General features: G+C 56.3%; 2 protein-coding genes across 6 annotated transcripts in view; one reads left to right on the top strand and one right to left on the bottom strand.

The window, feature by feature from the left end:
- Nucleotides 1-554: 554 nt before the first annotated feature.
- On the bottom strand, nucleotides 555-10116 carry LOC117869367. 5 transcript variants are annotated; one of them, XM_034756166.1, is made up of 7 exons: nucleotides 10051-10116; nucleotides 8604-8887; nucleotides 6105-6775; nucleotides 5392-5462; nucleotides 4544-4789; nucleotides 2951-3197; nucleotides 555-1590 (listed from the first exon to the last, which is right to left on the bottom strand). In XM_034756166.1, the coding sequence occupies exons 2-7, from the start codon at nucleotides 8816-8818 to the stop codon at nucleotides 1481-1483; spliced, it is 1560 nt and encodes a 519-aa protein (XP_034612057.1). In that variant the 5' UTR covers nucleotides 8819-8887; nucleotides 10051-10116; the 3' UTR covers nucleotides 555-1480. The 5 variants fall into 5 exon arrangements, with proteins under 5 accessions (XP_034612057.1, XP_034612062.1, XP_034612059.1 ...); XM_034756171.1 differs by having other exon boundaries at nucleotides 2967-3197; XM_034756168.1 differs by having other exon boundaries at nucleotides 8604-8884; nucleotides 10051-10111.
- Nucleotides 10117-10293: 177 nt separating this feature from the next.
- The window catches only part of PNPO (pyridoxamine 5'-phosphate oxidase), a 6602-nt gene continuing 6417 nt past the window's right edge, over nucleotides 10294-10478 (top strand). The window contains exon 1 of the mRNA XM_034756147.1: nucleotides 10294-10439. Within this exon, the coding sequence (XP_034612038.1) occupies nucleotides 10305-10439 (135 nt within the window). The 5' untranslated portion in view covers nucleotides 10294-10304. The remainder of the gene's footprint in view (nucleotides 10440-10478) is intronic.

Raw genomic sequence — 10478 nt, 5'->3', positions numbered from 1 at the left:
GCCTTCAATCAAGCCCCATTCACCAGCCCCGGGCAGGAAAAAGTACAGCCCATGACTTTCAAAAGCTGCCCGGTGACCTGGAGGGCGGGAGAAATTGCTCTGGAACTGGTGTCATTGGAAAGTGTCCCCCTACCTCCATCCCTCCCCCTCCACACACACGCTGCCCCTGCTGTGCTCTGTTAACATCTCCTGGAAGCGAGAGAAGGAGCCTCTTAAAGGAGCCAGCGTCATCATTAGCTCGTTCTCGGGAATGGGAAGGTGGGAACTGCTCCATTCTGAGCCTGCCAGAGGAGGCCAATAACTGCACCAAAGTGGCCACTTAGAATTCTCTTTCAGAGAGGCCTCCAGGCTGGATCATGGCTCGGGGGTCGGTAAGAAATAGTTCAGGATCTGGGACAGGAGGGAAGGAACTATGGTTAAAATTACAGCCTGTTTTGACTGAGTCTACTGTAGGCAGCTTAGCATCCCAAGATGCTACTTTTAATCTCTCTAACAACCCTAGAGACTATAAATTCCACAATCTTGGGGAAGCAGTAAGGAGAAAACTGAGCCTGCACTGTTACATTCCAGCCTTTATTAGGGAAGTTGGGAGGAGAGGAAGGATTGTTTTATTTACAAGAAATAGAGGATTTATGGGAACTTTCTGGGGGGGGGGGGGGGGGGAAATGTCTCGCCCACAGTTAAATTCTTACAGGCGAGCAGAGAACTTGCCTGTTGAGTCAGGCCACGACTCTCCGCAGGAGAGCAGACCTTGCCCGATGGGAGGGAGACTGAATCCCCCCTCACTCAACAGACTAAAGCTCTGGGTTTATCTACAGGCCCGGCCGGTAAACAGTCCGGTAAGAACTGTTTCAAAGCAGAAGTTCCCCTGCTCTGGCCAGAAAGTCCAGTGCCGTGACTGCGACACTGTCCCTCTTCCAGTCTGATGTGCTGGGAGAAGCGCTTGCCCAGAGGTGGAGGAGAGGGCCGCAGCGTTAATGTTCAGCGTCACGGAGCCGGGATTCCAGAATGGAGCTGACGAGTTTTGAAAGAGGACAGAGATCATCCCTCCCTCCTCAGGGACTCGTTAGAACGGAAGAACACACCCGCCAGCTCGCTTCTCCCCCAGGCGCGGCAGATCCCAGACGCTTCATTAGAAGGCGTAAGTCACCCCTCCCCAGGAATGCACGCACCGAGGTCTGCAGGGTAGGAGTGAGCGCCCCAGGACGGCCACACAACAGGCGCTTCAGGCCCCCCGGGGCATGTACTAAGTGCACAAGAGCTCAAACTGCGCCACTGCTGCCCCCGTAACGCGTGCCGGGAGGGGTGCGTTATCTCCACCGCACTCACCCCCAGAGCTGCTGTGTGGGAGGGGACCTGGGCCGCCAGCACCCCAGCGTCCGTTGGCGCGGGGGCGACGACAGATCCTCTCAGGAGCGTTTTCAGAGCTGGTTCGCCGTTGTCTTGATGGACGTTTGGGAGGCCCTGGCCCAGGCGCCATCTACTCCATCTTGATGATCATTTTCTTGACCGCCCTCCGGGAGGTGCCACACTTGCTGTTGATCACGGCGTTGAAGTTGCAGCTCTTGCCGCACACTTTGGTGACGTACTCTGGAGGAGGGTGGGGAGGGCAGAGAAGTGGAGCAAACAACCAGAGTTGCTCTGGCTTTTTATGAATCCACTGAGATGAATCCCGCCGGATCCCAGCATGCAAAACCCCTAAGACCCTGCAGCATGTGGGACCCAGACAAGGGCACCAGGCTCTCATCCCAGAGGTGCTACTAACTTGCTCTGTGGCCTGGGGCATCACCCATCCAATCTGATCTTGCATTTAGCCCATTGGTCTCTTCACCCTCTGTGTCTGAATCCTTTGCTGCCGAACGGGGTGGTAATCCCTGCATCATAGGAACTGCACGAGGGCGGCAGATTAACTAGATCAGAAACACTAGTGAGTTGAAGGTGTGTAAAGCGCGGGGGGACGTGACTTGTGGGCTGCCTTGGCTTGTGGGTGCCCAATCTGAGACCCCTTGACGGGGTTTTCAGAAAGCACTTAGCACCAGCACTCTGAAAATCAGGACCCTTTAAGGTGCCTCGAGTGGACCCTTTCTGGAAACCTTGGCCTGCATCTGCCGTTAGAATTGTTCCGGTGTCTCCGCCTGTCCAACCCAGGCGCACAGCTTGGGGTATTTAAAGCTAACCCTCTCTTTCTGCAGCCTCACGTGCTTCTCACCACCAATGCTGGGTGGTTACGTTTTGTAATTCGCTGGGCCGGGCCCAATGACTCTTTTGGCAGTAACAATGCTGCTGTGTTTGGGGGTCCTGAACTACGGCAGAAGGGGGAGTTGTACCAGCACAGATGAGGGTACGGATAAAATATATTCCCAACTAGCAGATGGGATAGTTCGAGGGGCTGAGAACGGGCTCTGAGCTTTTCCTCTCTAAGTCCCCAATTCAAATCAAGCCTGGCTTGCCAGGGACTGAAAATCATCATCTCCCTGGGGCGGTGCATGGCCAAGGTGAAAGGAGTGGGGCGGCTCGGTCCTCTTTCCAGTAGACAGCTAGTCCCGACCACTCCGGCACTAACTGGCCAGCTCTGGCAGTCTCAGCAGGGGAGCTGAGAACTGAACCGGGCATGCAGACCGGAAAGGCTGCCCGAGGAAAACCCCAAGCAGGCCTCAGCCCCGTTGGCTTTGCTGTGGGACGGACGCTTGAAGTGCCCCTGCCGGTGCTATCCGCCGGCTCTGTGGATTCAGTCCCAGGCAGACCGACTTCGCACCAAACAGAACCCCTCCTGCTGGGCAAGGACAATGGAGGAGGTGAGCAGAAGGAACCTGTCGGCCAGGATCAAACAGCGTCATACTGTCCCTTCTGCAGGGGATCGACACCATGTGCGCTCTCCACCCTCTGCGTCGTCGGGAGCCCCAGCCTCGCCCCATCTCCCTCCACAGAGCCCCCTGCCCACCCCCCCTACCTTTGATAGCATTTACCACTGCGACCGGCAGGCGGATGGGTTTCTCCATGGTCGTGTTGTTGTGGGCGATGCGCTGGCCGGTGGCCGAAGACCTGGCGAGCGTCTCCCGGGAGAAGAAGTAATCCAGCAGGCGCCTGGTCATCAGCTTGGGCTTGTCGGTAGAAACCTGCGAGAGGTCGTCCAGCTGGTGGTGGGTGACGTAGACCCCCGAGTTGGGGATCAGCTCCAGCTTGGGTCTCCCATTCTCCTATGGCAAAGGGAGAGACGCCCCTCGTCATTCTGCTCTTTGTGGGTGCCCTGAGTCTGGGGAGACTCAGGCAGACCCCACCATACAGGCTAAACAAGCGACAGACGCTGGGCTAACCCCAGCTGTCCTCTCTCAGGCTCAATCCCATTGATCTCAGTGGGGGGGATATCAGCCCTCATTTTACAGATGGGGAAACTGAGGCACTGAAAGGTTGAGTAACTTGTCTTAGGTCACACAGCTCGTTACTGGCAGAGCTGGGAATATAACCCAAGAGTTAGGGGGAGGGATAGCTCAGTGGTTTGAGCATTGGCCTGCTAAACCTGGGGTTGTGAGTTCAATCCTTGAGGGGGCCATTTAGGGATCTGGGGCAAAAATCTGGTCCTGTTGGACTAGATGACCTCCTGAGGTCCCTTCCAACCCTGATATTCTATGAATACTAGTCTTTGTATGAAAGTCCTGCTCCAACCACTAGACTCCACTCCATCCTACAGCCAGGATTAGAACCCAGGATTCTTGCCTCCCTTCTCTAGTCACTCGACCGCATTCCTGCCTTTAACCTGGAATTTAAGCCTTTAAAATAGGGCAGGAAGGTGTTTGTCTGAGAGCAGGGGCCACACTCATAGCTCCAAGCTGAGTCCTGCCGATCACCCCAGATACTATAGGGCAAACCTGCACCCCATTGCTCTCGGGAGAGCTGCCAGAGCTTAGCTAACACCCCCGGAGCCAGCAATAGGAGTCTCCTCTCTCATTCAGCCAGGAGAGGCTTAATGCTCCATTTCCGCAGTCCTCAGGCACCGTTCAAGGCTGGAGCGGCTGCCTGTTTGGGCTCGGTTCTCCTGCCCAGCGCGGCGGGGGGCAAGCGTGGGCCCAGGGAATCGCAGAAGCCTGAGCTTGGCATGCGCTGGCTGATCGGTAAAAGGAAGAACCGAGGTGCGTCTGTTGCTGATTCAGGAAGACCCCGTCGCAGCCATTTCCCCGATCCGTTCAGAGTCTGCCTGGGTCCCCTTTAAGAGAGCTGGAAGTGGTATGGGTGGGGCAGGATATGGAGCCTTTGATCCAAACAAAGAGGGAGGGGATCTCAGAGCAGGGCCCGGTCAGCTTCCCTAGGGAAGCTAGGAAGTAGCTGTGGTCCCTCCAAGTTCAGCCTCTGCCCGGACAAGTGTGGGACCGAGGTGTCCACCTGTCCTGCTGGAAGGGTAGGGATGGTCCTGGCTCCAAGGAGAAAAGATAATGCCCAACACTACCTCTCCCCCCGAGGTGTGTGCCCTCCCGGGGTCCCATTAGGCAGCATCCCCAGGCATTCAATGACCAATGGCCCACATAGGAGCCGATCGCGAATCACCTACCTCCACGGGCGACGCCCACACCGGGGTGCCATCGGGCAGCGTATCTTGTATGTTCTCCTCCCATAAGCAGGCGGCATCACTGAGCGTGACAGGGCTCCCCGAGCCATCCTCTGTGCTCATCCAGGGTGGGAAGCCGCTCGGGACCCCAGCTCGCATCCTCCAGACTGGGGGGCTTTTTGGGACCTCAGCTGGGGTGCACCTCTGCTCCCCCACAATGGGAGAGGTGAATGGCTGGAGGCCATTGGCCTGCAATAGGAGCGAATGCGTGGTGATGCCATGGACAGAGATGTGTGGTGGAAAAACTGAGTGATAAATTAGCTACCCCTTCCTGCCTCCACCCCTCCCTGCTTCCCAGGAGGGGACAGGCCCTCCATAAGCTCTGGCCCAACCTGCTTTCAGTTCTCGGCTCCTCAACACCAGAAAGAAACTGGAGGGTGTTCGGAGAAGAGCTGGAGGAACTGAGCTAAATCGGTGAGGCTTGGCTAAACAGGAGGACGTGATCAGAGGCTATGGCGGGAGGAAACACCAAGGGGGTGCCCAGGAGACTCGGCTTGCCCCTGCAATGATACAACGGGGTTTAACTGTGATATTGGGGGGGGGGTGAAGAATGACAGCAGAGGGTGTGGGATCCTCTCCCCAGGAGCAAAATCCCTCCATTGTCTGGAATAGTTAAAATTACACTGGGGCAACCTTTAGAAAATGTTCTCCAGGGCTGCGGGGCTGGGCAGATGGGCTCGAAGGGGATTTCATCATCTCCGGCCTCCGATTCGTACACACCCAGGGAAGCCTTTCGCCTCCACGGCGCTGGTAGCTACCGCTCGGACAAGGGGAGACACTGGGTCACCCACCTGCAATGCTGCGTTGCTCTCCAGCAGCCCCACCAGGCCTTTCAGGAATTGGATGTTGCTCTCGTTGATGTCTGGGGAGAGACGCGTGCACAGCTGAGCATCGCAGAGGAATTCCATCCCTGGCCAGGCCTCAGGCCGAGCTGGGTCACATGAGAGTCCCAGACACGCACAAAGAAGAGGGGTCCTTCCCTCTCCACCCTGCTGCTCACCTGGTGCCCACTTCTTGCCCAGAGCCCCTACAGGTGTCTGTCTCTTTGATCCCAGCCCAGGAGCCTCTCTACAGAGCTGGCACCCGTGCAGCTGCCCAGATGGCGGGCCGTGCTCTTCTCTCTAGGCAGCACCGCTAAAGTTGCAGCCACCACACGAGCTGGAGGTGGGACCCCACTGAACGCCCAGCCAGGCGCAGGGGGAGGCCAGAGCTCACACATGGGTACCCCCAGCTCTAACCTAGGGACATGGGGTTTGCCCGGCTGGATCACAGCATTGGTCCATCAGGCTAAGCTGCTGCCTCCAGGCCTGACACTTCAGGATAAGGTGCCGCCCCCACCACGCACGCTCTGATGCCGCTAGCCAGCTGGGCACCGTTTTAAGTGGGGAATGCAGAGACCAGCTGAAGCCTTGGAGCCCGAGAGCGGGTTAACGCCATCGGAGCTGGCCTAGCTGCAAACTGCCTCCACGATGCTAAGGCAGGAAAGGAAGGAGGATTGGGTTACCAACACCGCCGTTTCCGGACCCCAGCACCGTCCTGCCTGCCGCTGCCCCTGCCCCGTTCCTGCTGGAGAGGAGGTCGTTCTGCTCCTCTAGGTTCCGGAGCTGGCTCTTCAACTGCTGATTCTCCAGCTCCAGCTCCTTGATCCTCCTCTCTTGCCACATGGCGGCCTCTTCCCGAGAGGCGAGGAGATTCCGCAGCTCGGACATCTGCAGCTCCAGCTCCTTGACCAGCTCAGCGTAGAGACCCGTCACCTTGCTCGCTCGGCTGCTAATGCTGCTGCCTCCCGAGGGAGCTCGGCTGCTCCATGGGCAGCCGTCCTCGAGTCCGTAATTCAGGGATGGAGACTCCAGCTGCTCTGTGCTGGGCCTGTAGAGCGCCGAGGCCCCAGAATGAGCGGCTCCGGGATTGTCCAAAGTCCTGGTGTGTGGCGGCCCGTCCTGGGGACGTCTGCTGTGGAGATCCAGGCTATTGCTCTGAAGGACGTGTCCGAAGGGGGACGGGCCCTGGGGCTGTGGCCCGCTCAGCGCACGAGGGAAGTGAGAGACAAGGCTGGGACTGGCCTGGGGTCCGTTGGAGAGCCTGGGTCTTTTCCGGTTCTTGATCTCCTCTTCCACGCAGAGCAGAGAATGGCTGGGCCTCCCAAGACTGCTCAGGGCTCCATGGGGTTGGGCGCTGGAAGCAGACAAAAGCCAAGAAGAAGCGAGTATAATGAAATCACATCTTTCCAGCCCTTACGGTCTCCAAATACTGTACAAACTGTGTGCGTGCACATGTGCGCACGCAGCAATCACATCACCCACCAGTGAAATGCAGCCACCTCTGGGGTGGTATGTGGCAGCTGTTTAACACAGCAATTTATGGGAGGAAGTGAAGGAGAATGTTATATCCACTTGAAACTCCAGGGGGAATTTCTGGAGGTAGATTGGAATCGCTGGAACTCCACCACTGGGCAGGCTATTGGGGCTATGTCTTGTGAAAAGTTCCAGAGGATCTTTAACGGTCACAAGCCTTCAGGATTGTGGCTTTCGGTGTAATTCAAGAGACAGTACATTCAAAGCCCCTCTGACTTCAGTGAGCATTGCAGGGGCCTCGCACTTCTGCGAATCCAACCGAAATTGCTGCTAAACACCTCCTGGCATGCTGCCGAATCACCAGCACTGGGGTGGTCTGGGGAAGTCTCCTGGACAAAGACTAGGCTCTGCTTAGCTTGTGAGATCAGACAGGTCCTAGTGACAAAGAGCTCTTCCATTCCCCCCCGCTAACGCTATCGTATTCACTCGATCTAGGGACTTAGATGGCCCTCCTCACTGCAGCATCAGAGCCCCTCACCCTTATTAATGGACTCAGATTCCCAGGCCAGACGGGATCATTGTGATCATCTAGTCTGACTTCCTGTACACCTCAGGCCAGAGAACTCCCCCAAACAATTCCCAGGTGGTCTAGAACAACGCATCCAATCTTGTTTTAAAATTGCCGGTGATGGAGACTCCACCATGACCGTTGGTCAATTATTCTAATGGGTAATGATCCTCACTATTAAACATTTACATCTTATTTCCAGTCTGAATGGATCTAGCTTCATGGGAGCATGTTAGACCTCCCTCTTCTAGATTGAAAAGCCCATTATTAAATATTTGTTCACCATGTAGGTACTTACAGATCAAGTCACCCCTCAATCTTCTCTTTGTTCAACTCAACAGTTTGAGCTCTTTCAATCTATCACTACAAGGCATTTTCTAATCCTTTCCTCATTCTTGTGGCTCCTCTCCAATTCACCTTCAAAGCACACCTGGGGTTTTTAAGGTAAGGCTTGACAAAGCCCTGGCTGGGATGATTTAGTTGGGGATTGGTCCTGCTTTGAGCAGGGGGTTGGACTAGATACCTCCTGAGGTCCCTTCCAGCCCTGAGATTCTGTGATTCTATGATATGGGGGAACTATTCTCCCCACTTTACAGACGGGGAATTAAGGCACGGGATAGAATAAGCAGCTAAAGAGTCCGCAGCAGAGATGGGTGTTAAACCCAAGGCCAGCGCCCTCTCTGCTACGCTCACACGAGGTTCTGAATTGTAGCTGCTGCTTCTGGGGCTGTGCAGAGTCATTCCCTAGGAATTGGGACCAGAGGGCTAAGGGGAATGGGAGCTGGTGCCTTTTCCCTGTCAGGGACAGTTCAAATCCAGGCCAGTGTCTGCCAGCTGTTCCCCTCAGGTGACTGTTCGAAATAAGTTTCAGGGTCACAATTCAGTTCCTGCGGGGCAGGTGTCCCATAACAACAGCAACCATTAAAGCTGGAGGGGAAGTAGCTTGCCCAAGGTCACCCATCCGACCAGTAGCCAAGCCAGGAATCAAACCCAGGTCTGCTGAATCTCAGTCCAGTACTCTAGCCTCGAAGCCACACTGCCTTCCGCAAAAAGTCACCTCAGGCCCCCACTACTGTGCCTTCTCACCAGTTCTCAGTGGGTCCAGCTGGGTGACTCTGTTGTGGCATGTCCCCCCTCATACCTGGTACATTCTGGGGGGGCGTGTCCTCGGGACTCCTGGAGCTCCAGCTCCTGGGGCTGTTGGAAGTCAGGGCTGCAGAGAACAGCACCTTCCAGGCCAGGCTCAGGCAGTTTGTACAGTGGGTGATCGTCTGGCTGCTCGCCATCTCCCATCCCTTGGTCCATGGCCTGGAGGTGGCTCTGCAGAGCCTGCAGGTCAGTGACACCACCAGACATTGCCTCTCATAGTCACACCTTCCAGCCCCAATGAAACATAGTGGAGGAGAGGGAGGAAAACTCAACCTGCTGAAGAGAGAAGGGAGAAAGAGATGGGAAGAGACACCAGCAGGAAAAAAGAAATGGAAAAGGATTGTATACAAATACCAGTTTTGATCTGACAGTGTCCTAACACCCTCACTATTGGTCTAGCCCCCAACTTCTACCCCTCAGCACCCACACACACGTTCTCTTGGTTTAGGATTTGTTTAGCTTTCCATCCTTCTCTCTGATTAGCCCCATCACCCTCTCCTCTGACCTGGTTCCCCCATCTCCCTCCCCTCTCTCTGATGCACACGTCCCCCCTCCTTGTCCCACATCTGATTCCCCAACCCCCCTCTAAAAACAGCCCTCTGCCTATTTTGACACCTGCTTCTCCCTCATCCTGGCCCTGCACTGCTCTCTGTTCCCTTCTCCTCCTCCCTTACTACCCCTGCCTTGATCACCCACTTTGCCCTCTGTCTGGCCTCCTCCCTTTCTTGAAACCTCATAGAATCATAGGACTGGAAGGGACCTTGAGAGGTCATCTAGTCCAGTCCCCTGCACTCATGGCAGGACTAAGTATTATCTAGACCATCCCTGACAGGTGTTTGTCCAACCTGCTCTTAAAAATCCCCAATGATGGAGATTCCACAACCTCCCCAGGCAATTTATTCCAGTGCTTCACCACCCTGACAGGAAGTTTTTCCTAATGTCCAACTGAAACCTCCCTTGCTGCAATTTAAGCCCATTGCTTCTTGTCCTATCCTCAGAGGTTAAGAAGAACAATTCTTCTCCCTCCTCCTTGTAACAACCCTTCATGTACTTGAACCTGTCTATTCCTGTCTCTTTTCAGCTCTTTTCTCCTCTTCCTTTCCTCGTCCTCTGTCTGATTTCCCCCCACTCATGACATCTGTCTGATCCCCATCCTCTTCTCCTTGCCCTGGCTGAACCCACTTGTCTTCTATCTGGAGCCTGGTCTGCCCCCCCTTCCTCCTCCTCTCTGTTTTCCCCACATGTCCCCTGTTTGCCCCTTCCCTCTGTCTATTCCCCCCACATGTCCCCTGTCTGCCCCCTTCCCTCCTTGCTCCTGTCTGTTCCCCCCACGTCCCCTTCCCTGTTTCCTCCATATGCCCCCCTGTATGGACCCTCCCTTTCGTCCCCCACCTCCTGTTATCCACCCCCATCCTTCCCTCCCCCCCGGGACACTGTACCTTTAACATCCCCTCCATGTGCCTGTTTACAGCCCTGACACCATTTCCTGGTCCCCGAGTCCCGCCCCTGCCGCTTCCCCACTGGCTGAGATCTGGCCCTGTCTCCCGCCTGATTGGAGGCCAGGGATCGGCTCCCTATTGGCTGCTGGGACAGGGGCGTGAGCTGAAATCGCCCCGCCCCGGCGTGCGGGACGTCCGGCGTCCTGCCCTCTTAAGGGGCGGGGTCTTTGCGCGCGCGCGGCGGGGGCGGGGCTATGATGCGTTACGCGGCGCGGAGGGGGCTGCGCGTTTGGGCCTGGCTCGGCTCCCGTCCGCCTGGGCAGGTGCTGGCGCCGGCTGCCGCCATGGACCTGGGGCCCCTGAGGAAAAGCTACCGGGGGGACAAGGAGGTGAGAGGGGTCCGGGGGGGAGGGGCACGTGGGGGGGGG

This window comes from Trachemys scripta, chromosome 23, assembly GCF_013100865.1.
Source record: "Trachemys scripta elegans isolate TJP31775 chromosome 23, CAS_Tse_1.0, whole genome shotgun sequence".
Taxonomy (NCBI): Eukaryota; Metazoa; Chordata; order Testudines; family Emydidae; genus Trachemys; species Trachemys scripta.
This window is presented reverse-complemented; position numbering and strand designations above follow the sequence as displayed.